The 26549-nt window shown below is 51.8% G+C and overlaps 3 protein-coding genes across 3 annotated transcripts; 1 reads left to right on the top strand and 2 right to left on the bottom strand.

Annotated features, from left to right (window-relative positions):
* Nucleotides 1-887: 887 nt before the first annotated feature.
* On the bottom strand, nt 888-3328 carry LOC128829354 (membrane primary amine oxidase-like). Its single transcript, XM_054014738.1, has 3 exons — nt 1719-3328; nt 1499-1655; nt 888-996 (listed from the first exon to the last, which is right to left on the bottom strand). Exons 1-3 carry the CDS (start codon nt 3286-3288, stop codon nt 888-890), a joined length of 1836 nt encoding a protein of 611 aa, XP_053870713.1. The 5' UTR covers nt 3289-3328.
* Nucleotides 3329-7743: 4415 nt separating this feature from the next.
* On the bottom strand, nt 7744-19747 carry PSME3 (proteasome activator subunit 3). Its single transcript, XM_054014098.1, has 11 exons — nt 19599-19747; nt 15982-16014; nt 15473-15535; nt 14944-15048; nt 14594-14642; nt 13926-14038; nt 13241-13309; nt 12521-12588; nt 12307-12361; nt 10068-10154; nt 7744-9513 (listed from the first exon to the last, which is right to left on the bottom strand). Exons 1-11 carry the CDS (start codon nt 19638-19640, stop codon nt 9433-9435), a joined length of 765 nt encoding a protein of 254 aa, XP_053870073.1. The 5' UTR covers nt 19641-19747; the 3' UTR covers nt 7744-9432.
* A 998-nt stretch (nt 19748-20745) lies between these two features.
* BECN1 (beclin 1) lies at nt 20746-26467 on the top strand. Its single transcript, XM_054014075.1, has 11 exons — nt 20746-20983; nt 21338-21405; nt 21622-21680; nt 22389-22479; nt 22757-22893; nt 23080-23274; nt 23559-23705; nt 24220-24369; nt 24454-24514; nt 25005-25147; nt 25692-26467. Exons 1-11 carry the CDS (start codon nt 20857-20859, stop codon nt 25858-25860), a joined length of 1347 nt encoding a protein of 448 aa, XP_053870050.1. The 5' UTR covers nt 20746-20856; the 3' UTR covers nt 25861-26467.
* The last annotated feature ends 82 nt before the right edge of the window (nt 26468-26549 follow it).

Genomic DNA, 26549 nt, shown 5'->3' with positions numbered 1-26549 from the left:
TTGGATGTTAATGCGCACTCAGGCCTTGCCTACACCAGGGCCGGCTCCAGGCACCAGCCCACCAAGCTTGTGCTTGGGGCAGCACCTGGAGGGGGGCAGCGCGGTGCTCCGGCTCCGGTCGCCGGGGTGAGCGGGGCCACGGCCGGGCTCGCCGCCCTCCTCCCAGGGCTCCGGCGCCCTCCCCCCAGCCGCCGGGGAGAGCGGAGCCCCAACCGGGCACTCCGCCCTCCTCCCAGGGCTCCGGCCGTCCCCCCCCGCGCCCTCCCCTGCCGCGTGGGGAGGGAGGGGGTGGGCGGCAAAAAAGCCAGAGCCGGCCCTGGCCTACACAAAGGGAATCGACAGAGGTGCAGTCCTCTAACGGAGCCATGAAGCACAGCTGACGTCAGCGGCCTCTGCTGGGGTTTGCATTGGGGTAACATCTCTAACAGACAAGGCCTCCCTTCCCCCCACCCACGCCCCCGCCACAATTGCAGGAGTCAGCATGTCTGAGTTGCTAACATGAAGCAGGTCTTTGTGGGATGGAGGGGAGGCAGGGGATCCAGCTCCTACCGGTGCCATATCTGGCTGGGGGGGCGGTGCAAAGTGTCTCTTTTTTACGGTTCCCTTTTTGCAGAAGACGTTTTAATTTAAAGACTCTCCCCCCCCCCAATGCTGCTGCTCCCCTGGTACTTCCCCAGAGTCCCTGCTGAACTGACGCCTTGCTGAGTTGCAGCCGGACAGACAGCCTGACCTTCCGACAAGAAAACTGCGACCTGGTCTCTTAGCTTCATTGAGACGAATGGGGCTACAGTGCATAGACACTTAGACGACACCAATTGTTTCAGCCAGCAGATGGCGCGCGCAGTCGCACCAAACCACCCTGGCGTGTAGGACATTATATAAAACTCTCAAATAACCCCCCAGGTGAACTGCCGCTGGAAAACATGCCTGGCTGTGTCACAGCACGAGGAATTCAGCAGCCGCAAGGAGGCCAGTTTGGGGTCCGAGTCTTGGGCCCTGAACCACAAACGTTCCCAGAGATCAGTACATGCTTAGCACGGCACAAGCTAATCAGCTAATCCACAGTCGCTGGTATCCCTGCTTTACACTGGGGAAACTGAGGCACGCTGGGGAACGGTGACAACCCCAAGGTCACAGGGAGAGGCAGCGGTTAGAACTAGCAAGACCCTGGCTCCCACCCTATGCCTGGCAACTGACGGGTGTAAGAAAAATACACACATTTCCAAACTGCTACCTTGCACGGTTTCCCTGGAGCAGCTGCCACTTGCTGGGATTCGCATGGCTGCTGGGGTTTGTGACGTTCCCTGACTCTTCATTTGAATAAGTCAATAAATAATGTTGCAAAGAGCTCTAAGGGTAAGAAAGTGAGCAAGGATGATGCTGCTGCTGGCCATCTGCAAGAGTTCTGCATCTTGGGGCAGCCCCCACTCCTGCAGTTCGACAGAATACAGGCAGTCCTCGACTTTATCACCTTCGACTTACGATGAACGGCACTTACGTTTCTGAATGGACACCCTGATTCGACTTACGACAATTAGTTTCAACTTTAGGATGCTCGGTCCCGCAATAGAGTGGATTGCGGTTCCGAGTTAGGACGTTTCGACTTACGACGCAATTTTCAGGAATCAATTTTGTGTCGTAAGTCCGAGGACTGCCTGTAGCACGTAATAAGTGAGAGGCACAGGAGAGAGAGAAAGAAACATCACCAAGAGACCTACCTCCAACGTCCAAGTCCACTTTATAATTGATGGAATGGGTGTGTACCGTCCCCAGGGTGTGATCCCCAACCCTATTGCCATAGTCCAGACCGTCACCATACAGAAAGGACGAACTCATGTAGCCTGTGGCTTGGACTTTGGCCTCGATCGCGCCGTTCTGGTAGAAGATGAAGTCCCAGACGTAGTCATAGTTGCCCAGAGTGGCAACTGACCGAAGGACCAGAGCAGAGTTGGTCAGACCCCCGTAGTACAGGGACTGCAAGTTGGAGTAATGGCGCCTCAGAGGAGACCCGGTGTTCTGCTCAAAAATGCAGATGGAGTTTTTATTAATTCTAGGGTTTGGGGATTGAGCTAAGTAGTGTGTGTCTACGTAAGTGGCTGAATAGGGGCAATCAACCCCCCGGACTAACGGGTACGTCAATCTCCCGATGCCAAAGCTCCCATCCATGTACCTGGTTGACATCCCTCCAGGACAGTTGGACCCATAGACAGATGTAGCATCCTGGACACTGATTTCATAGACAATCCTCTCCCCCTTAAATCTGATGTCAAAGAGACGCATCCCCGTGTTCACGTTCACCCCAAAGGCAAAGCTCCAGGCCTGCGAGACGACTTGGTTGTTACGGACACTGTAGCGGGGCCCATGCGGCTCGTACTGCAGAGGGAACGGAGCCCTGGGGGCTGCTCGGGGCTGCATGGAAGAGAATCCCCCGTCGGGTGGGGCTCTCGTAACTGGGTGCACTTTGACACGGCCCTGCTTGAACTCGCTCTCCAGCTGCACCAAGTCCCTGTAGTACTGGCCGTTATAGAACACTTTTCTCACCCGCCAGTGGGAGACGTCCAGGCTGCTGTGATCAACCAGCACCTCCAGCCCCACCGGGTGCAGGAAGTAGCCGCTCACGTTGTGGAACAGAACAAACCAGGTGCTGCGGTCTCCGGACTGGAACCCCCGGGGGGCTGTGGTCATAGCTGCTAAATTAGTTCCATCATAATCAAGTACTTGATTCAGGAAGGTTCGAGCTGTGGGAAATGCCGTCCTCCGTAAATAGCCAGCAATCAGCTTGTACTCAGCATCCAGCACCGGTCTGCGGTGATACGGCAGCTTCCCTCCGTACTTCCGCACCGTGATGTCCTGGTGAGTCGTCGGCTTGGGCAGGGGACCCACCACGTACTCCGTGACATTCGGATCTGGTTGGTTTCCAAAATACACCACAGCCAGCGCCTGCCGCGGGGGTCGCCTGCCCCCATGATCCAAGAACCCCAGCACCTCTGCCTTGGTGGGGAGCTGCACATCGATGTAGTAAATGCAGTTATCGGAGGGGTTTGCATTATAGGCGTCTACCAATGGCACCCCAAGGCTGCGCTGCAGGTACCTCACCACTTGCCCCATTTCTTCTGGCGTCAGATCAGCGAAGACCAGGCTCTGATCACTGTGCTTTCCCCCCTGGCTGCTCAGGGGCTGCGGCTCACAGCTGGCTGGTTTCACTCCTCTCGTCAGCAACACACAAACCAAAGCGAAGATCGTGACTAGTGCCAGGACTAGGAGGATGAGGACAGTTCTCAGGTTCATGTTGCTGCAACCACGAAGGCAGAGGAGACTCCTGGAGCTTTACAGCAGCTCCCAGAGAAGCTGCCGTCAGCCTGTTTGGACTGTGGCTGGATGGTTAGTACAGGAAACATGAAAGGTGGAGAGAGGCTGGGGGAGATCTGAAATTTGTGGGGACTAGAAAGGGAAGGTCTTTGCTCCCAGCCCATCCAGCACGCTCGGTGGGCCTCCAAGCGCACTGCATTAGGAAAACTACTGGAGCCGCAGGGCCAGTGACTCATAAGACAAATTTCACATCATTATGTCGCTTTTTTTAGTTTGGCCAGTTTGCTTAGGTTCCCATGAGGGCTGGGATGGTGTTGTCAGCATCAGGTTAGGGAATGGAGGGGGGCACATTACCAGCCTGTGAGAGTGGAGATTTCACCACCACAGCTTAGAATTTCACCTCTTTGCATTTCACTGAGTTTCCCTAATGTCCCAGGCTCTTTCCTTCCACACACACACGCCCGGGCGGTGTGGTTTTGGGTCCCAGTTTGACCTCCAGCAGCAGGTCCTGTGTGGAGGAACGTGCCCAGCTATGGAATAGCCAAAGGGATGGGGCAGCCCCGGCCAGGTCATTTAGGGCCTTAGTCTCAGCACCCAAATCACAATTACTAATTAGCCCCAGCATCATGCCCCTGCACAGCCTGTCATTAGCCAATCTTGGTCACACTCCCATGAGACACCTCAGGGTCATTATTAGCCCTGCTCCGTGGAGCGAGAGGAGATGACTTCCTGCAGGGCACCGGGAGAGGCAGAGCCAGGGTTAGCACACAGGAGTCCCTGGATTCGACCATCTGCTCATCCCTCTCCCCAGGCTGCCTGGCCACACACTGGTGACCAGCTTGGTACCGGATGGGCGGGTTCAGGGAAAATAGAAGGCACATTTTCCCTGGACGGAGCATGGCGCTGGCAGCCTCCTGCTGGAACTCCCACTGGTTAGCATGACTTTTCCAGCCTCACTTTAATAAGTGACTGTTTTCCTTGGTCTCCCTGAACCTCCAGAAAGGCGCAGGTGTCCCAATGTGCTGGTGAGACAGACACAGGAGCCTGAGACTGTTCTGCAGAGAGCAGAGATCTGGGGTGCACAAGCCCTGCCGGATCTCCAGCCTGTGCCAAACACACAAGGAAACCAAGAGTCAAAGCAAGTTTCCATTCCTGCTGCCAGCCTCGCCTCACCCCTGCCTCCCCTCCCTCCCTTCTCCTGCAGGCAACACTCACTCTTTCCTGCTGGGGGCAGGTTGCTTCCTCCTCAGGCAGTTCCACCTTTACTTCTTCCATTGCAGCTTCCCTCACCTTGGGTTTGGACCCACCCCCCTACCCTATGGAGAAGCATTTAGCCAGCGCTGCTCTTGACAAAGTACCTATATCATCCCAGCAGCCTTCTCTGGCCTCGTCTGCAGCTGCGAAGACAGACACCAGCGGACTCATGTCATTTCTGAGTCCTTGGCAGCTAGTCTAGCGCTGTGGCGAGGGCAGGAGCCGCTGCGGTCACCATTCACAAGGCCTGTTGGCAGGAGAACTGGACACATGGCTACCCCAGAAACATGCATCTTCCGTTCTGTCAGACTCGCTAGTATCACCCCTGCAGACAACATGAACCCAGGGAGGAGACAATCCAGGAGTGGCACGTACAGCAGCCGGCTAAGAGTGATGCAATGACAGTTTACATCTCCTCTAAGCGGTCTAAAGCCAGCACAGGCTGCAAACACAGCGCTTTTCTCAGTGACAGCGAGGGCTTAAAGAAAGGTGGAGAAGCCCTACAGCCGCCTGGATCCAGCGCGGAGGGAGCTTCAGGATGGCCTTTTGTTCGGTGTGTTTCAATATTGATCTAAGCTCACTAGTTACCCCACAGTAAAAACCAACCAACCCACGCTAATGAGCGGCCTATTTGTGGGGAAGGATACAGCCAACGTGGAGGGAATTTGCTCTTCTCTGCTACTGCTCCCACGAGTTTCGAGCCTGTGTATATGCCCGAGGATGTCCCAGTGCAGCGCAGTCTAAACGTGCAGTACTTGATACCGTCTACTTCTGTGGCACTTTTCCAGCTGCGGGATCTGAAAGCATTTGATGAAGTTCTCCAGAAGGACAGCAGCCCCCCACTGCAGGCCATTTTCAGAGTAAGTGGAGAACAAACCTGAATCCATTTCAAACGGCCAGGGAAATTTCAGGAAGCAAATGAAATGAGCTGAACAGCAGCACAGCCGGGACACCTGTGCAAACACTCCGACTCTTACGAAAAGTGAGCTGGCTTCTTTAAGAAGCACGAGTGCTAAAGGCCTTGGTTTTGTCTCAACTAAGAACACCTCCAGCAGCTAGCTAACTCGGCACGTAGAAAGTATCAAGTCTTCTTACTAGCAGCAACACAACTTTATTCCGTTTCAGAGCGTGTACCCCGTTCTACACGTCCTATCCAGCCGCAGTACGGAACTTCTCGCAGCCCTGCCCCAGAGAATTCACTTCCTGCTGAGGTTTATTTTAGCTAAATTCCTTTTTGGAACCACCTATTGCTACATCCTGGGTTTGGTAAATTGCCCACCTCTTCCTGCCCCCCCTGAAGGAGTGAGAAGGGAAGAGTTTTGTGTTGTTCTGAGGAGAGCAGACTGTGCAGCTCATACAAGAACAGCTGCACAATCCATCTCTGCGACATATCGGAACCAAACCCAAAGCCAGCCAGCGGCAGCAGCAGAATGCCAGCCACCTGGGCAGGGAGCACATTACTCGACTCCCCAGGGGCTGGCTGGGTCTGTCTACTTGCAGACAGAACTCCGGCTGCAGGGAGGTTTACGTTCCTTGCTCCCATTTTCTCCTGGCCGCGAGTTACATCATTTTAAATGTCAAAGTAAGTTTGCTTGATGCTCATTCACCCTCATTATATTGTCTGCAGGGACGGGGCAGTTGGCTGCTGTGTCTTGTTGCCCTTTGATGGGCACTCACCTAGGTAACCTGGGATATTTTCCCCCCACACTCATCAGTTCAGGCCCTTTCTTTCGGTGGTAGTGAAGAGCGGGTGCTTTTCACAGTGCCACGGCAGGTTCTTTCGGCGTCAGCCCACGCTGACCCCCAGCTCCAGCGGCCTCACAACAAACAAGGGAATTTTATTTTAAGCCAGTCCTTTGCTCCTGTTGCGAAGGGGGCCTGGCCTGAGTAGGCCTTTGGCATTTCCCACACCACAGGGAGCAGAGTCCTGGAAGGGGCCTCATGGGCAGCAGGAAACTCAGACTCTCTCCAGAAGCCGTTTCTCACATTCCTCAGTGGTTCCTAAGATTTGTGCTGAGATCCAGTGTGCTCGCATAGGCGCCAGCTGCTCAGGGCCGGGCGCACCACTGTTCGGTGGCTGGAGCAAGAGCAGCATCTAGTGGCCGTTGGCTCCAGACGGGGAACCCCTCCGTGTGTTCGAGAGGATGGCTTCTGTACAGAACAGACTCCGGCTCAGATCAAGCAGCCTTAACTACCTCAGATCCTCAGCGTCAACTGTCTACGTCCCCCCTTCACCCAGTCCAGGGGGCTACATGGACTGCAAATACCTGACACCACCCAGAAGTGGAGTGTGCGGCAGGTTCCTTTCACCAAGGGGGGAGCCCAGCTCTAGGGCACTAAGGTCTCAAGAGACAGCATTAAGGGGGAGATTTCAATCCTCCCTCAGAGCTCAAGCTCATGGGAGAGGCAGCCTGGAAAGCATCGGTTGCCGTTGGAGAGCGTGGTGGAGGTAGGAGGGAGCATGCATGCAGACTAACACAGAGGAGCAGGTCTCTAGCCCCAGGATGGGGCTGCTAGCTAGAAATGCCAGACAAGGGATGACAGGAAAAGGAAAGGTCAGGATCCTGACACCACAGTCGCTTGGAACTCGGAGCAGGAAGTGGAATGACAGACACTGCTGCTGAGCTTTGCAACTGGCCCGCATCTTTCCTCCCGTGTCTCCAGCCTAGTGGAAGGGGCCAGGTGAGAGCCCTGGAGTATGCTCTCTAGCCCTACACCAGCAGGCAGCCACGGTGAAGCTTCTCCCACAAGCAGGGCCTAGTCAATCCAGCCCTCACCACTGAGGCGGACAACCCTGACGTGGGAGACACGCACTGCACACAGCTGCAGCCATGGCCCAAGGAAGATGCTCCAGGCACCAGCTGCCTAGAGTTGGAGGCTCCCTTATCCCAGTCCCTGGTCCCCAGTGGCCCATTTTATTCCAAATGATTCTAGCAATTCCCAATCGCCCCACACAGAAGTGAGTAATGGCAGTGTAAGGACATGGGGCCTTGGTACTAGGAACCTCCGGGCTCCACACAGCAGCAGACTGTCTGGAGAAATGGGGAAGGAAAAGGAGAGGATATAGTTCAAGGGTGGAGCGAGTGGAGGTGAGAGAGGCAGGGCCAGACTGGGACAGAGGCGAGGCCTAGCCACTGACAGAGCATGTCTGACAACGCAGCATCACACAAGGGTCCCACGTAAGAATTCAAAGTACCTGTATTTTAATTTCTTGACATGGTAAAAGTTTTACATACGTTCATCTGGCAAGGAAAGTTGAACAGTCCAACAAATAAAAAGGAATCAGTACAAAGAAACACACAGTGAAGGTGCTGCTCCCAGGCAGCAGCTAAGACGCAGTTGGTTTGTTACTGAATATTTATTAACGGGAAGACGAAGATTGGACTTACTACAAACAACAACGAAGGAGTCTATCGAAAGGGCAGGGGGCCCTCCACGCTCAGAGCAACCCCTGGGAAACCAGCAAGAGACAACGGGGCTCTTCAGCATAGAAGAAGAAACAAAAGCAACAGAACGCAAGAGGGAAGGAGAGGACGTTCATTCCATTTCTCACGACTAACAACTCTAAGGCTACTGCACAAGAAGTTACAGGTGTGACAGTGAGACCCATGGAAGCTACAGGGGTCCAAGACCAACTGACCCAGCTTTCCCCTGAAGGAGGGTGTGAAGTAAAAATACCATAAATAAGAAAACGTAGAAGGAACCTGCAGCGTCATGAGCCCGTTTCCCACACATACAAAAACTGACCATGCAACCGACCGTTTCCCATGGGGTTTGCAATGGGCCTGGGAGGAGCGCCTGGGCACAGGAGAAGGAATCGAGGTACCTTTCACGGGGTGCTGAGGTTTTGATACTGATCTGCTGTGGCTGCTTTTGGCCGTCCTCATTCCAAAAGATCAGCCATCGCAGCCAGCCTGCCCAACCCTGCCCCCCAATACACTCGGCAGGCGACTGTGCGTCACAACCTGCTAATTCCTTCGCATCAGTGGAGACTACGAGGACTTCAAAATTTGAGCTCAGGCCTCTCCCTAACTTCATTCTGGACAGAAATGCCTCACGCCGAAGGAGACGTGTGAGAGATTAACATCGGTTTTAACCAAGAAAACTGCTTTTGTAGAGCCAAGAGGAAAGCTATGCACAGGAGCGAAAGCCACCCGGGCTCTGAACCTGCCAGCCCAGCGGGACGTGACTGGGTGACAGGTGCTCCACATAGCCCTCTGCACGGATCTAGCTGCATTTCACAAGGGAGAAGGACAAACTGGGTGGGATCTAACGTAAGATAGCTCTTTCCTGGCTTGTTCGAACCTAAAAATCTCTCCATGGCACTTTGCTGAGTGTGGCTGCAGCCTGGGCTAGGGGAGCCGCCTGCTCCAAAGGGGCACGTCCTCCCAGCCTTGCAGTTAACACGCATAAGACAACTAGCAGCAGAGGGGTCACTCAGATGGCACTGAGAAGCAGCTGGCTTCTCGCAGGCAGCACACACTCTGTGGACTCAGTCTAGTGCTGAAGACACTGCATCTCCTCCATTCCCAGGGACCCCAAGGAAACCCTGCAGCTGACAGATGGGGGGCGAGGGGGAGAACCCCAGGGCTCGGTCTCTCATCCAATTCCCACCTAGCTAGGAAGAAAGGCTTGAAGAAGCATTCCCATCCCATGGCAGTGGCCCGCTCAATACCAATTACTACATTAGGGAGAGTTCCTGAGACCTGAACAAAACTAATCACAGAACTAGGCGAGGGTTTCTTTAGAGTTTAACTAAGAGTGCAATACTATTTCCAGCCAGTTTCCCATCTCGATAGTCACGTAACAAACCAAGGCAATGACGGTCTTTGAGTTGACTGAACAGTTCTCAAGTTCAAACGTTGACACTTAGTAGAGAGTCTCAGCGTTGCTGCTCCGAGGCCTCTTGATCTTCTCAATGTTTTTAAGGATCATATCATGCAAAGTGACCTGGAAGGAGGAGGAGAAAGACCATGGATGCACGTCAGGAGTGGGACGTCCACGATTTGACTTAACTCCACTCTCACCGTAAGCACTGGCCTAACCTGAGTAATGGCTGCTCTTAGTTACAGCCCCTTGGCCCTTCCCCACCTCACCAGCCCTTGCCCTCAAGCAGCAGGTCATGTCTCATGTCAGGCAGTAAGCACCTTAGGCAAGGCCTCGCCTGTCTGCACTCTGAAGAGACCAGCATGTTTTAGCCACTGCAAGCCCCACCGACGAGAGTGAGTTAGTTAACGGCGCCCAGGACTGGCCTACGCCACCTGGAGAGGTTGGGACGGAAGGTTCCAGCAAAGAGCGCAATGAACTGCATGCCCCAGCACTCAGCCCAGAGGCGGGAAATACCAGACTCTCCAGGGCAGCGAGTCGCTGCTCTCTCTGCTTGCTAAGAGCAAAGGGAAAGCAGAGGCCCAGGCCAGCTTCCTCTCAGGGCTCTGAGGTGGGATGGATCCCAAGGGTGCTTCTCCACAGGGGAACGCAGAGCTGGGGGCCCAACTCTCACTCACATATTGATTCCTCAGCTCGGAGATGATTAAGCGCAGACTAATGTATTCCTTCTCATCAATTTCTGTCACCGTGCGGCGATAATCCTCCTACACAGAGAAGGGAGAACGTGGCTGTGAATAGCTTAAACGCCAGGCTGCCCCTCCCTCTACAGACATCAAGGGGGCTCTCTCCTGTTCAATCTCATGCATTCAAGGGCACGAGGGGACCGTTGTGATCACGTAGTCGGGCCCCCTGTATAGCACAGGCCAGAGACCTGCCCCAAATAATTCCTACAGCTGAGAGTTTAGGAAAACCTCCAATCTTGAGTTAAAAATTGACAGTGATGTAAAATCCACCACGACCCTCGGGAAACTGTTCCAGTGGTTAGTTACTCCCACGGTTAACACCACACACCTTATTTCCGGTCTGGATTTGTCTGGCTTCAGCTTCCAGCCAATGGATCGTGTTAGACCTTCCTCCGCCAGACTGAAGAGCCCAGTATCAAATATTGGTCCCCCCGGTAGCTACTTCTAGACTGTGATCAAGTCACCCCTAAACCTGCTCTTTGACTAAATAGATTGAGCTCTTTGAGTCTCTCACCATAAGGCAGGTTTTCTAATCTTTTAATCATTCTCGCGGCTCTGCTCGGAGCCCTCTCCAATTTATCAACCTCCTTCTTGAATTGTGGACACCCCACAACTAGAGACAGGATTCTGGTAACAGCTACACCAGTGCCAACACAGAGTTAAAATCACCTCTCTGCTCCTACTCAAAATTCCCCCGTTTATGCATCCTAGGATCACATTAGCTCTTTTAGCCACAGCATCACACCGGGATCCACCATGACCCCTAGATCTTTTTCTGAGTCACTGCTTCCCTACATTCTTTGTTCCCAGATGTACATTTATCCATATTAAAACAGATATGGTTTGCTTGCACCCAGTTTACCAAGCAATCGAAATCGCTCTGAATCTGTGACCTGTCCTCTTCATTATTTACCACTCCCAATTTTTGTCAACTGCAAACTTTATTACTGATGATTTTGTGTTTTCTTCCAGGTCATTGATAAAGATGTTAAATAGCATAGGGCCAAGAACTGATCCCTTCAGGATTCCACTGGAAACAGACTCGTTCAATGACGATTCCCCATTTACAATTACATTTTGAGACCTATCAGTTAGCTGTTTTTTAATCCATTTAATGTGGGCCATGTTCATTTTATCTCATTCTAGTTTTTTAATCAAAATGTTGTGTGGTACCAAGTCAAACGCCTTACAGAAGTCTAAATATATTACATCAACACTATCACATTTATTAACCAAACTTGTAATTTTATAAAAAAATGTATCAAGTTAGTTTGAAAGAATCTGTTTTCCATAAAACCATGTTGATATGCATCAGTTACATTGTCTTCCTTAGTTCTTTAGTAATCAAACCCCATATCAGACACTCATTGTCTTGCCTGGGATTGCTGTCGGGCCTATTATTACCCAGGTACTCCCATTCACCCTGTATATACTGGCACAACATTAGCTGTCTTCCAGTCTTCTGGAACTTCCTCAGTGCTCCAAGACTTATTGAAAAAAAAAAAATCAACATTAACAGTCCAGCGAGCTCCTCAGTCAGCTCTTTTAAAACTCCTGGATGCAAGTTATCTGGACCCGCTGATTTCAAAACGTTTCACTTTAGTAACAGCTGCTTAACATCCTCCAGAGATACTAGTATAGTGGAAATAGTGTTATCACCATAGGCTGAGACTGTATTGTCTGTTTTTCCCCCCCAAATGTAGAACAGAATTATTTAGTGACCATTTTCACCTTTTCTGCATTATTATTGGTAATTCTACCATCTCCATCTAGTAATGGACCAATACCATTGGCGGGTTCTTTTTGTTCCTCATATATTTTAAAACTCTCCCTTAATGCCCTTTACTCTACTGGCCATAGATTTCTCCTTGTGTCTCTTTGCATCCCTTATCGATTTTCTACAATTCCTAACTTCTGATTTATATTTATTATTATGAGTTTTCTTTTCCCTTGAGAGAAGCCAGATCCTTCCAGCCCTGCAGGCTCCCCTCCCAGGGCTCCTACCCACCACAGGGTCCCTCCGCCAACCCTCCAGGCCACACAGGACTCTGGCAGCTGCTGCTTAAGGGAGTCAGTGATAGAAACAGCCAGTCGAGGGCTATCCACAGAAACAGAAAAACAATTAATTCTCTCCAACCCCACCAAACGCTCAGCAAAAAGATACTCCACTTACCACATGAGGATATTTTGCTATTTTGGAAACCAGCTTTGCCCTTGTGATATAGTATCTGGAAGGGAAGAGGGTAGATTTAATAGTCAGAAAATAGCAAAGCAGTGTTCTCAGACCTTGCCTTAGCCACGGGGCTCAAGTCCTTACCCAAAAGCACTCAGCCTCCCCAGAGAGGGACCCAGCGAAGATTGCTCATAGCCACCCCTTCCCCACCTACCTAGAAATCTGGTCCAGATACGAAGCTGCCTCGCTCTCCACAGTCCGCAGCTCAGCCACCGTCTCCTCCTGCAAGGGAGCCACAGACACAGAGTGAGCTTCACAGCAGAAGCAAGAAACTCCAACCCCACTCACGTGTGCAGCCACCCAGGGTCCAGCAGCTCAGTCTCTGGCCACCTTTAAAGTTGCAACAGCTACTCGTCAGGGTAGAATCAGACACAGGTCTCAAGCCTCAGTCAGTTAGCGAAGGTTACAGGAACATAGGAGCCAGCAGGAACCAGCAGTTCCTGGCCATAATGACCCCCTGCACCAGCCCCACACAGCCCTACAAATTAAGGCTGCTGATCCTCTGAGCAAGGCAGACAAGTTCCTGGGAGATTCAGGGAAGAAAGCAATGCAAATAGCTTCACACAACCACCCTGATCCTGCCAGGTTAGGGTGCTGGGTGGAGCACACAGCCTTCCTCAAACATGGGTCAGCTTTACTGGGTCTTGCAAAACTATGGCACGGCTCCCAGGCCTCTGAGCAAAGTGAGGCTTTTAGGCCCTCTCTGCCCCTCCCTCTTAGATGCCAGGGAAGGATTCAGGTTTCAACGACCCCTCGAAGAGCCCTTTGGAGGCAGAGCCAGGTGGATCTAATGAAAGGCTCCTCAGAAGCCCAAGATGCCCTGGCGTCTGGGGCACTGGCATATAAAGGAGCCATGTGGCCACGGGTCACTTACCTGAATAGAAACGCCAAAGTTGTTTCCATCTTCTATCCTGGGGATCAGAAGCTGCACCCACATTTTGACCTGGAGGGATGCAAAATGACCCTGTGACTGACTGAGTGCAGACAGCACTGGAGGGACCTGCCTTTAAATCAGGACCTCTTATTGGGGGCCCTCGGAAACTCTCGCTCGAGCAGCTCATCCCAAGACCGTCTCAGGGCCTGGCTCATGCGGGGACTGGGGACAAGGCCTGATGCCTTGACCTCTCCTGGGAACCCAGGACATCCACCCAAGCATTAAGGGAAGATTCTGTCCCTCGATTTTACTGAAGCCCCACTCAGCAAGTATCCGCCACAGGCGTGCCTGGTGCTGTACAACGTCACAGAGACGCAAGCCCTTCCAAGCAAAGGACTGGCAGGAGGGAGCTAGCTGAGGGCTGCAGTGACTTCAGGCACTGGAGTCAGGGCAGCTCCAAGCACATTTGGGAAATGCACCTGCCCCTTTGGGCAGCATCCTCTTCAGAGACCACGAGAAGCGGGGGAGAGGCGGAGTCCTACATTGCCTTATCCTAGAGGTAGGATGGAGGCCCAGTCCACTCTTTATGGATCCCTGAGAAGCCCTGATGCTATGGGGAAGGAATTTCGACAGCTGGGTCTGGGGGCTGATTGCCGTACTGCCCCATGCCCAGGCCCACACCCACCGTGTTGCACTTCTCAATCAGCAGCCTGATCTCCGGTTTCACTTTCTCAATGATGTCCACTAGCTGCTGGTTACTCTTCAGCATCCCATTGGGCATCACAAACACTTTGGTACCTAGCGCCAGAGGGGAAAGGTCAGTTATTCACAGCATCTCACCTCAGAGACCGCCAGCTCTGCACGTGTGCTAACCACGCTGGATCGCCATGGGGACAGGGATATTTAACAGGCTATTACAAAGACTACCACACGGGAAGGGGAAGAGAGACAAGACCCGGGAAGAAACCCAAACTGGAGAAACAGGGTGCAAAGGGAGCTCCCTGAGGCACAAGTAGGAGCTGCCTCTGTTTCAATGCAGCATGAGGCCTGGCAGCTCCCTCCTTCCACAAAGGGGTCATGCGGCTCTAAGTCTGCTCCCTCCAGCAGCATGCCAGCTCTCATGAGCCCTACTCCAGTCTCTTGGGAGAGGCCAAGCTCTGCTCAGCAGAACCACTAGTGGGCTCCTCCGTGACTCAGTCACACGCCCCAGCTTGTAAGAGGAAAGACGGACAGGCCTGGGTAGGGCAGTGGCAGTCGGGAGAGGGCAGGTGGAGCTTGTGCAGTTTCATACCCCTAGGCACGGAGCGCTGGCTCAGCGGGCAGGCAGCAGCACAGAGACTTGGGGACTCTTACCCTGGAAGGTCTCTTCACAGTCTTCCAGCTTCCTCTTTTTCATATTTGGCTAAAATACATACAACAAAACGTTTTACTCCCCAACCACCCGGGACTTAGCGCGACAGCAGCGAGGAAATTTCTTACAGAACATCTTCAAGGGTCCTGATTTCAGAGCAGCCTTCCCCCTCCAACCGGGGGTGGGTTACAGAGCAAACACAGCACCACCTCCAGCTAGGATCCACGGGCTGAAGAGACCAGTTCTCACATGCTCACGGGTGGCTGTGGCCTGTCGTTAACAGGGAACAGCCTAACCGAATGCACAGCAGGCCATGCAGGTTTAATTAATGTAGCCAAGGGAGGAATCTTACCCCGTCCAGTGCATCATGGCTGTTAGTGAGAAGGATCGGGTCAGGGACAGGAAGGTTCATGTCTGAGTGGATCTGGGTGAGATCATGAATATTCAGGATGGACTCCTGGAAAACAACAAGAAGTCACATACAAATCTAACAACTTTTGTCATGTTAATCGCCAGGAAATGGGAAATTCCAGACCTCAGGTTTCATCCAGCCACCAGGCAAGCGAGAACAGAGGCAGGTAGGAAGATGGGACTGAGAGGACTAGGAAAATGGATTGTAAGTTTGGGACTGAACCCGTTAGGTTTCTATCCAGTGCCCAGCTGATGGGATCCATACACTATCACAGTCCGTAAGAGACACTAGGCTGAGTGTCATGGGCTAATGGCATTCAAATGGGTATAAAGCAAGTTTGGGACACTGCTTTTCAGCGTTTTATCCTGTTTTACTCTCTGCTCTGACTAAAGACAACCCCTCCCCAGGGTCAGGATTGCATGCTGGACACTGAAGTGAATGGGGAAGCAGGCAACAGCACATATCTTACCTTAAGGAACCCATCAAGTTCTAACAACTTCTTTGGGAAAAAATTCGCCACCAAATCTTCAGCCTGAATGAGAAAGAGCAGCAGATGGTTACACGAGTGCAGTGCCCCAGGCTGCCCTCACCTCTGCACTTAGCCAGCACGCAAGGACACTGTGGAAACCAAGGCTACTACAAAAGGCCAAGCGTACAGCTCTGTTCAAAGCCGGGGGGGGGAGGGGGGGGAGAGAAGGAGAGGAGAGGAAGGAGCCTCAGAGGGAGTCAAACTCTCCCACCTGAAGGCGGAGGAGTCTTGGCAGCCCTCCACTCTGCCAAGGCTTTGGAGAACAACAGGGCTGCAGACTCTCCACACTCAGGGAGTGACTGAAGTGCCGACTGCCAGCAAGGAGCCTGCAAAGAAAGGTTCTGCTGCACCTCAGAGATCATAGCAGAATCCAACAGAAAGCTAGATCCCAACATGGCATTCACTCTGCCCCCAGGTTCCATTCTGAGGAGATGGGTGAGGACACTTACCTCACTTGTGATCCGCTCCCTGAAAGAGTCAACCTAGAAAAGAGGAAAACAACAGCTCAGAATAACTGCTCCCAAACAGCACAGTTCACAGACAGCCTTAGTTCTTCCTGATCTAGCAGCCCAGGTGTGCCAGGCACTGGGCCAGAGGCAAAGCCCTACATATTCCACAGCTACAGAACTCATCCCCTGCCTCGGAGCTGGACCCCAAATTCCAGCTCTCTTAGAGGTATACATTGTTCCATTCCTGAGGGCTAGCCTGAAAACCAGAACGAGAGGTAACTGACCCAGGGTCATTTGCCTGTCTGCAGACAGCCTCAAACAATAGCGGAGAGGAGTGAGCTGACCTACTCATCTTCATGGGCTTGCATGGAAGCAGGAAGGGGACTGTGTGAGAACTGGAAATGCAAGGCCTGCATTAAAAACGGAACTCTAGCCTAAAATTAAGCAGTGGGGCCACTCCCTGATCATCCTAGCCATGGCATATTGAATCCAATAAGAAACCCTGTTTTCAGAATGTATCTGAAGCTCCCAGAGTCTCCTAAGTGCCCAGAATTTGGGGCCCTTGATGCAGAATTTAGGTCCAGTTTGCCCTGCAGCACACAGGGCCTCAGCATCGGGTAAATGGCCCCTTTACAATGGAGGCCCAGGGTGAGAATGATACTGTAGAGGGGCAGGTGGCCACACAGCAGCCTCTCCAACACCTTCCCCACCAGGCCAACGAGAAAGATGACAGAGCTTTATAGGATGTCAGTATTACCAACTGCTGAAAGGCCTCCAGACTCGATATTCCAGGCAGAAGCGGTTACTCCAGGACAGGCTCAGACTCAGCAACCTCAGTAAACAGAGCCCACGCTGGCAGTGCAGGGACAGGTCTAACATTCCCCATCCCAGTGCTGCCACCATTGGGGATGGAGAACACAGCAAGCTGCCGTGCAGGCGAAGCACAACCAGAGGCTGAAGGTGCTGCTGTTAGATCGACAAGGCAAAAAGTGCACTCCAGAAGGTCCCCATGAAGCCTCAGAAACATGCACATTATGCTAGTGAGATCTGTGGAGCACTCCTGGACTGGAACTGAGGCCACCACCAGCCGAACTTCTCAGGGCCACCCTAAATACTCATTGTCAAGTGCTACGGCTAATTATGCCGAGCCCTTCTCCTTTATCTGGCTGTTAAGCTGACTTGGTCAAATGCCTAACGCCTGGCTTGATTGATCATAAAGCAGAAATGCAGTGGAAGAACAGAGGAATTGCACCACCTCACAGGCATGCACATTGCAAGACGTATTCCTTTTGCTTAGCTTTAGGCCAAGTGGGTTTTTATTCTTACTCCGGACACTTCTTTTGCTCCTGAGGTCTGAAGGATAGTGAGAGCTCTCACTGTTCACTGAGGGGGTGGAGGGGCTGGTAATAACTGATAACTTGCATAAGAAGCCCATGGTTGCCATAGCAGTAAACGCTATCAGTTACTGAAATGTTTTGCCCTTGTTCTCACCTCACGTAAGGGTCCCATCAATTCAGTCCCTTTCTCTGGGGAGAGAGGTGGGCATGCTCCCCAACAGTGAGAGGATTTGTTGGTTGCCATCAAAAAACCGGAAACTCAACATTCCCTGGCTCAAAACCACAGGACTGCAGAGTAACAGCGAGGGCAAGAATCTGCAGACAGGTGCAGTCTGGTTATTGAAAGGGGCATCGCCAACCTGAAGGCTAGTCAATTTAAAATACAAGTAGTTTGGGGTCCTACACATGAACTTCAGCCCCTTGCCAATTTGGGGGTTGACGACCACTTTTCTTATTTCTTTAAAAAACATTTTACTTTCATGTTGCTACATGACTGACCCACACACAGGGAACCTCAATATTTCCATTTTTATAAACTATGGGGTTGCTCTGACAATAGAAGGTGCAATACATTGCAGTCAGAGGGAAATCTGAATTTGACAGTGCCCTTACGAGTATTTCAGAGAACAATCTAAAGCCTCTCTGAACGCAGGGCCGGCTCCAGACACCAGCTCAGCAAGCAGGTGCTTGGGGCAGCACGTCCGGCTCTGAAGAATGAAGCAGCGGCGGTAGTGCCGCAGATCGCGACTTTTTTTTGCGCTGCTTGGGGCGGCAAAACCCTGGAGCCGGCCCTGGCTGAAGGGGGTGACTTGGAGCAGGCAAAGGGTTTTCCAGACTCGGACCTATTCTAGAGCAGACTGTGCAGCATGAGAGCCCAAATCTACCATCTGAGAGGTGCAATAAACAATAACTGCGTCGTTCATCTGGCCCCACAGACCTGACTGTTAATTACAACAAAAGTGACCCCAGTGACAACCCCCCCCACAACATTCTCCCCCAATCCCCAGGCTTAGGCAAGTGTTCCCACACTGTAGACATCTCACCTAACAGGCTGCTCCTCAGAGGAGTGAATTCCTTGACAAAGCAGCAAGACATTTAACACCTGCTGTCATTATCTACTACGCAAAAACGAAAAGTAGCAAGCGAAGGCACATGGCCACCCAGCCTGAGCAACAGGGCAGCGGGATATTCAAGGTCTATCTACGCTGCAGCCCTGCCACCATAACATTGTAGTGTGGACACTTTCTACTTTGACTGAAAGAGTTTTTCTGTTGATGTTGTTAATCCAGCTCTCGGAGAGGCGGTAAATAGCTAGGTTGATGCTGCATCTACACCGAGGGTTAGATCGACCTAACTACGGCACTCAGTGCACAAAATTTCACAGCCTAGTTTTTAAGCGTAGACCCCTCCGGGACCTGTAGCTGCAGGGAAAGCGGGACCCAAGCTCGGTGCGACTCTGGCAGGTGCAGCAGGCTGGAAATTCTCAGGCAGAGTCACGACACGTAAGATGAAGGTCAGCACTGAATGAGATGCAGCCACTGAATCAGCCCCTCCCCCAGGGTTAGTCATTTGGCCACCAACTAAGCTGTATCTTACGGCCGTGTAGGCGGCAGGTGCCTGCATCCAGCGGTGCTGGGGACAGAGGTGGTGCTAGCCCATTGGGGACCCTCAGCAGGAATATTTTGTGCCCCCCCAACATATGCTAGAAAAAGCAAATGGGGGCCCCCCTGAGCTGCTCAGGGCCCTATGGAATTGCTTAGTCTGCTCATGCTGGGGCCAGCGAGGACACTGCCAAGTATCAGGGTACAGGAGAGGTTGCCGCCCCCCCCCCGCAGGCGGGCTGGGATTTGCAGGTCGGGGGGGGGGGGTGCTGCGGTGACTGGGGGCACTCGAGGAAAGGAGCAGGTTTGACCTGTCATCGTTAGGCTTCAGCGTCAACGACGCCACCGCCCCCCCCCCCGCCCGATCCCTCCACCGCTCCTCGGGCGGCGAAGAGGGGCACGGGGGGGGGGGGTCGGGGCAGCCGCATGAGGGGACCCGGGCGGACACGTGGGGGGGGGGATCCGGGCCGGACGGGGCGGGAGGGGCCCGTGGGCGGGATCCGGGCCGGACGGGGCGGGAGGGGCCCGTGGGCGGGATCCGGGCCGGGCGGACACGTGGGCGGGATCCGGGCCGGGCGGACACGTGGGCGGGATCCGGGCCGGACGGGGGGGGAGGGGCCCGTGGGGGGGGAACCGGGCCGGAGGGTACGGGGGGGGAGGGGCCCCGGGGCATCGCTACCTTTAGCTTCACTTCCGGGTCCACCTTGAGCAACGAGGCCATGGCGGGGGGGCTGGGCCGGGCGCCCCCTTGTCTCGCGCTCGCTCGGGGTCTCACTCGCGCCCGTCTGAACCACCGGCTTCGCCGCCGCCGCCGGAACTGACCTCACAATAGCCGCCGCCAATCCGTGAGCTCGCCTTCCCCACGTGACCATTCTTCCCGGCGCGCATGCGCCGCACGCGGAGCCGGGCCCCAGAGCAGCAGCGAGGGAGCGAATAAAAATGGCCGCCTCAGCCTTTCCCCCGCCCGCCCGACTTCCGGCCCCCGCATGACGTCATGGCGCCGGCGCGAGACTGGAAGCCGTAGGTCCTGGTTGGTTAGCGGAGCAGGCGCTTTGTGTTTTATCTTCCAGGACCCGCAAGGGGACTGCCTCCGCCCTGGTCCCCGGCAGCAACAGCCAGGAACGGGGGACCCGTCGGGGGGGGCCCAGAGGGGGCCAGGGAGACCCCCGGGGGATGGGGCGGCCCTAGAGTTACCCATGGTGGTTGGACGCATTCCTGGAGATTTCATCACATGACGTCATCTTTAATACAAGAGGGATCTTTAGTTCCTGGCGGGTCCAGGCCAATCCTGGAGGGTTGGCAACCTACGGGCCAGGGAGATGGTTGCCCTGGTGACCGTGGCATGGGTGCGCTGAGCGCCCCACCCCCTCGCCCTGACACTGCCTGTGCACCTCCCCCCACAGCGCCACAGGCCTCTGCTTAGGGCACTAGCCCGTGGCCGTTGGTGCCACTCCCGGTGATGGGCCCCTCACGGGACCAGTCGAGCAGTGAGCGACCCGCCCTGGGTGCAGCCCCGACAGCAAAGCACGTGCGGGGCAGGGAGGGTGACCAGATTCCCCATTGTATACGGATGTCCCGATTTTTGGGTCTTTTCCTTACATAGGCTCCCACTACCCCCCACCCCGTCCCGATTTTTCCCATTTGCTGTCTGGTCCCCCTACCCCCGCCACGCTGCCCCCTCGCCTGCTGGCGCCTGCCCCTCCTGCTGGTTTCCCCAGCCTGCTCCCCGGCCCCGCTGCCGTCCCCCCGCGGCCCCCATTAGTCCCCCTTCCCGCTAGGGGCGCTGCAGGCCGTGCAGGGGACAGTGCGGCACGCGCGGCGAGGCGGGCCCGGAAGTGACGCGGTTCGGGTTCGGGTCCGGGTCCGGGTCCGGGCTCGGCCGGGAGCTCGTTCCCACGCTAGGAGTCGGGGCGCGCCCCGCCCCGCCCCGCCCGGGCATGGAGGGCTCCAAGTCATCGGCCTGCACCATGCAGGTGAGCTTCGTGTGCCAGCGCTGCAGCCAGCCGCTCAAGCTGGACACCTCCTTCAAGATCCTCGACCGGGTCACCATCCAGGAGCTGACAGGTACGGGGGGGCGCGGGGGTCCCTGTCCCAGCGCTGGGGGCGGGGGTGACCGGGAAAGGACCTGGGGGGGGCGCCGGGCTGATAGCGGGGGAAGCACAGAAGGTTTGGTGATTCCATAACACTCGGCTGATCGGGGGGTTAGGGGGTTTAGGGAGGCAGAGAGGGGCTGTCTGGCACGGCAGTAGGACAGGGATTAACACAACCCTTGGTGGAAGAAAATGGCTGGGATGACCACAAGTGGGGGCTTGACGATACAGCCCAATTCATTCCGAAACCTGCAGCTCCGGGAAATGGTGTCATTGTTCATCGTGCACGAGTTCTTCAGTCCCCTAGTAATTGTTGTTCTTTGTTTAGCTCCCTTACTTACCACCGCTCCAGCGAAACCAGGAGACGTTCATGAAGAAGAGACCAATTTAACAGAGGTAAAAGGTTTGCATTGAATATCTCTTCATTCCTTTATCCAAGGCCCTGTGATAAAGCTAGTTTGTCTCTTGGAGGCTACAAGTTAGCCTGAGCTTTAATTTGTCTTGTGAGGAGGATAATCTCTTTTGAGAGAGAATCAAAAAGGAAGCTGATTCTACATTTCTATGTCATGAGTGGCATTTGATAGGCTGATGGTGTATTGCCTTAATTTCCAGGAAGCCTTCACAGAAAACCGTCAGGATGGTGTATCCAGGAGATTCATTCCTCCAGCCAGGTATCCCTTGTGTTTGCAGTAAATTTTCTGAAACATTGTGGGGGGGTCTCCTGCTTCTACATGGATTCATCTCTATAAGAGCTGCCACGATGGAACACATTGTGTCTGCCGGCTTCATTTCAGAATAAATCTTACTCAGTCTTTATTTATCACACACTCCACTGTAGTATATGAAAGCCAAAAGAACTCCCATCTGGGGAAGGATAAGTGTAACTTTCATGCTTTGGGTGTGGGTGGTTGACCACAGAAGTCATGCATTAAGCATAGATTCTCCCTTGCTGCGGTGAACCTCACCTAGGCTTATGCTGAGATCCTCAGCTTCCTTGGGCACTTGGTTATTCACTGTATCCAGTAGGGTCCCAAAAGCTTTCTTAATCCATTCCATTCAGGACCTTGCTATTCCCATCCCCCCTTTCATGTAGCAGCTGTAACTCCTGCATTTGTGGTGTTCTTGGGACATTATTTACCACCTAAGGGATGGCACAGAACTAATACCTGTGCACTGCCACCTAAGACTGCAAATCTCCCACTGACCTTCATGTTCCAAAATCAAAGCGAAAGGACTGCACAAGACCTCAGAATTAAAGGCACAGTGGAGGAAGCTTCTCTGTGAGGAAGCTTTGGGACATAATAGCCCAGTGAGAGAACTTCAGTGATGTTCTGACATTCTTCATCAGTTCACAACAATAAAATCCCTTTCTCTTCAAGAATGATGTCAACAGAAAGTGCCAACAGTTTTACTCTGATTGGAGAGGCTTCTGATGGGGGCACCATGGAAAATCTCAGCAGAAGACTGAAGGCAAGTCTCATGCTGACTGACAAAGTGTAAGTTCTTTGGGGGAGTTTGCAAGTTGGAGTTGTAACTCATATTTCTGGACTTCAAATATTTGTGTAGAATAAAGGTAAAAGTTTAAAATCTGTTCAGTTTATCAAGCTTGGGCTGTGAAAAATGGCACATTGCTGTTCTCTTAGTGGGCACAAGTCTGTCCATTGAAGACTTGGTTTTTCATTTAATATTGAGCAGAACCTGGAGCTGATTCTAAATTTTCTGTACTAAGAGTGAACTCTTTCTCTAGGTTACTGGTGACCTCTTTGACATTATGTCAGGACAGACGGATGTGGACCATCCTCTATGTGAGGAATGCACAGACACCCTTCTAGACCAGTTAGACACACAACTCAATATCACAGAGAATGAATGCCAGAACTACAAGTGAGTGATTTATTATTGAACTGTTGGAGCACTCCCATCATCACTTCCAGTAGCCTTAGTCTGAAAAGCAGGGAAAGAATATAGATATAAAGAAGTCCCTGAATGGAGCATTTGGCTGTTCTCCAAATCTCATCCTTTGAGAATTGCCTTAAGTATCCTTTTGTAACCACCTACCGTCTCCTGTAGACGATGTCTGGAGATCTTGGAACAAATGAATGAGGACGATAAGGAGAAGCTGCAGATGGAGCTGAAAGAACTTGCTTTGGAAGAGGAGAGATTGATCCAGGAACTGGAGGAAGTAGAGAAGAACCGCAAGATGGTAGCAGAAAACTTTGAGAAAGTCAGGGCAGAAGCAGAGAGACTGGATCAGGAGGAAGCACAGTGAGTCTTAGCCAAAGGCTGTTTGTGGGAGTGACAAATATTGACAAGTGGGTGTATCAGACTGGGTTGTGGGTAAACATGTACTGTACTTCTAATCACTCACAAATACTGTCTGGGTACAAGTGGCTTCCTCTATTACAAAACTGGGGATCTGGTACCTACTTGGTTAGAGTGACTTGGGTCTCTCTCCACAGACAGGGTCTGACTGGGATAGTGGTGCATGTAGGAGTTGGTCTCTTGCTGTCTTGTTCTGTTGGTAGCTTTCTCATTGTTGCTGTTTGAAGGTATCAGAAGGAGTACAGTGAATTCAAGAGGCAGCAACTGGAGCTGGACGACGAACTGAAAAGTGTTGATAACCAGATGCGCTATGCCCAGATCCAGTTGGATAAACTGAGGAAAACCAATGTGTTCAATGCAACTTTCCATATCTGGTAATGTAGGCTCTGGGCTAGAGGGGCAGAGCTGCTGAAGCTTTCGTGATTCTGCATTACAGCATCATTGGCAAGACAGCAGCTTGGTTTCTGGCAACTTAGGTGCTAAGCAGGGCTGAAATCTACTTCTTAGTTGAGAGCTAGGCGATCAGATCTCCTCATGGTGGCAGCTGAAAGGGCAGGAAAGGAAATGTGCTCTACCCAGGCTGTGTGAGGAGATTTGCAAATGTGAGAGCAGCTGGCAGGTGCTATCTCTAGGCTGTCAAACCTGGGACCACGTGGAGCCCAGAGCTGAGCCCTAACTGAACAACTCTGCATGAGCTTTTGCACTTGCCATGTTGAATCCTGAACTTTACAGAGATAATATAAGCTGCTCCATTGTCTTTGAGCTCCATAAAGAGACTTGATGGCTTGCAGGGTTATTACCTTGCATTACAGCAGCAATGGGGATTAGGTGCCCTAGAGACCATCCTTGCCCCAAAGAGCTTACTTACAACTTCTCCTCGTAACACAGGCACAGTGGGCAATTTGGCACAATTAATAACTTCAGACTTGGCCGCCTCCCCAGCGTCCCTGTAGAATGGAATGAGATCAATGCAGCTTGGGGGCAGACTGTGTTACTGCTTCATGCCCTTGCTAACAAGATGGGCCTGAAATTTCAAAGGTAAGAACAGTTCTTTATATACATTGTACTGGCTATCGTGCCATGGGAAAAGGCACTCACAGACTTATCTGCCTTTTCTTTCAGATACCGTCTCGTTCCCTATGGAAACCATTCATATTTAGAGTCCCTCACAGACAAATCGAAGGTAAGAAAGTCCAAAAATAATCTGCCTGGAATGCTAAATTCCCTCTATTCCTGCTAATACGAGTGAGCAGAAAATGTAAATCCTGTCATTCACAATTAGATCTTATTACAGGCTTAATACAATTGCTGCTCTAACTGCCTTACCTCTAATAATCGTAGAACTGGAAGGGACCTCAAGAGGTCATCTAGTCCAGTCCCCTGCACTCAAGGCAGGACTAAGTATTATGCTTCGTGCTCCCCTGGGGGGGTAGGGATGCAAAGAAGCAGAGGAGGTGCCCTGCTTTATTTAAAAGTCATTCTTCTGCCCAGTTGAGGTGTCAACGGGCTCAAAAGTCCTGTCCAGGTGGTGAATGGTGACTGGGATGAGTGGAACGCAATGTGGCTTGGCTCTTGAAGGCAGAGGAATCCCTAGGGCCATCTCCTGCGCCTGTGGTGAGAGTTTCTAAACTGGAGTCTCTCTCGGCTGCCTAGAATTAACTTCTCTCTTTTAGGAGTTGCCCTTGTATTGTTCTGGAGGTTTAAGGTTCTTTTGGGACAATAAATTTGATCATGCAATGGTGGCATTCCTGGACTGTGTGCAGCAATTCAAAGAGGAGGTGGAGAAAGGCGAAACTCGCTTTTGTTTGCCTTACAGGTAAATGTCTCTATCTGAATTGCTTCTGTAACATAGTGCATGTTAGCCCATGCTGCTCTGCCAGTGCCCCTCTATCCTGAGCCACAGCATTCTTTGCTATTCCAGGCTTGTCTTACTTTCAGCCAAATCATCTGATGATTCTGTGCTTGAGTGGAGAGTGGCACAGAACCATTTCCTGGGCTCTGTCTCTTTTGACCTATATGGGATTTAAAGCTAGTTACTCAGCAATGAAAGGCCACTGCATAGTTTTTTTAAAAGCTGGTTATTACCTTTGTTAAAATAGGGGATCAGACCATGTCTTAGACAAAATGTTCAGCCCTCATGTAAGATTCATAATTCTGAGATTAAAGGGTCTGCAAATACAGTACTTGGATACTTCAGATGTCAAACCCAACTACAGAAATAACTGCTCCAAAATCAGTGGAATCAAGCTAGCTTAAATGAAGTTACACAGAGGAGATTACACAGCATTAGCGGCTTATCAGAGGTGACTATTTATGTTGAAATGTAAATGTGTTAATAAACCTCTGTTTATATGATACAGAATGGATGTGGAGAAAGGCAAGATCGAAGATACAGGTGGCAGTGGTGGCTCTTACTCTATTAAAACACAGTTTAACTCTGAAGAGCAATGGACAAAAGCACTCAAATTCATGTTAACTAACCTGAAATGGGGTCTTGCCTGGGTTTCATCCCAATTTTATAACAAATAACTGAATGTGTGTGAAGAACTTGTCCTGAGGGCTAGAGAGTATCTGCTTTTTTTTTTCTCGAGAATGTCATAAATTGTCACTTAATATTAACCAATACAACATGTTTACAAGACCAAAAATCCACAAGACACTTTAAAATTTAATTTGACAAGTAGTGCATAGAAAAGCAATATGTAAAATTGTACTGTTGAGCAGAACTGAATATAATTCAGCTCTTTATGAAATAGCTAGTTAGCAAATATCTGGGAGTTTTATAGACAAGTCAGAAACTTGCTGAACAGCACCAGTAGGTATCTGATATAATCTCATTACAATTTAACAGAGAGCGCAGTTAGAAAGATGAAATATTAGTGACACAGTGAGAACTGTGTTGTGGGCAAAGCCTGATCACCCTAAATGTTGACTAATGCTTGAAACTTAGTATCTTCTCTTTAAATCAGAACTGATGAGCACTTAACTTGGTGCCATTGAACTTTATGGGGGGTTTGATATTGTTTAAAACATTGCCAGCTATTTAACTATTTGTAACAAATATTTCCTGCAGCCTGTTACTGCACAAAGGTGCACTAAATAACACTGTAATAAAATACTTTGTATTCTGGACAAATTGAGTGCTTCCATTCCACATATACTTAACTACAGCATGGCATTCTGTGTACTGGTATGTAGATTCTGAATAGTTTTCCATC

The sequence above is a fragment of the Malaclemys terrapin genome, chromosome 25, assembly GCF_027887155.1.
Source record: "Malaclemys terrapin pileata isolate rMalTer1 chromosome 25, rMalTer1.hap1, whole genome shotgun sequence".
Taxonomy (NCBI): Eukaryota; Metazoa; Chordata; order Testudines; family Emydidae; genus Malaclemys; species Malaclemys terrapin.
This window is presented reverse-complemented; position numbering and strand designations above follow the sequence as displayed.

Coding starts and splice junctions, on each gene's coding strand:
- LOC128829354 (XM_054014738.1), bottom strand. CDS start 3,288: ATGAACCTGAGAACTGTCCTCATCCTCCTAGTCCTGGCACTAGTCACG. Junction 1,656..1,718: donor AGTGGACTTGGACGTTGGAG/GTAGGTCTCTTG, acceptor TACGTGCTACAG/GCAGTCCTCGGACTTACGAC. Junction 997..1,498: donor CAGGGTGTCCATTCAGAAAC/GTAAGTGCCGTT, acceptor TTTGTGGTTCAG/GGCCCAAGACTCGGACCCCA.
- PSME3 (XM_054014098.1), bottom strand. CDS start 19,640: ATGGCCTCGTTGCTCAAGGTGGACCCGGAAGTGAAGCTAAAG. Junction 15,049..15,472: donor AACTTGATGGGTTCCTTAAG/GTAAGATATGTG, acceptor GTTGTTTTCCAG/GAGTCCATCCTGAATATTCA. Junction 12,589..13,240: donor ACTTTGGCGTTTCTATTCAG/GTAAGTGACCCG, acceptor GCTCCCTTGCAG/GAGGAGACGGTGGCTGAGCT.
- BECN1 (XM_054014075.1), top strand. CDS start 20,857: ATGGAGGGCTCCAAGTCATCGGCCTGCACCATGCAGGTGAGCTTCGTG. Junction 21,406..21,621: donor AAGAGACCAATTTAACAGAG/GTAAAAGGTTTG, acceptor CTTAATTTCCAG/GAAGCCTTCACAGAAAACCG. Junction 23,706..24,219: donor AATGCAACTTTCCATATCTG/GTAATGTAGGCT, acceptor CTCGTAACACAG/GCACAGTGGGCAATTTGGCA.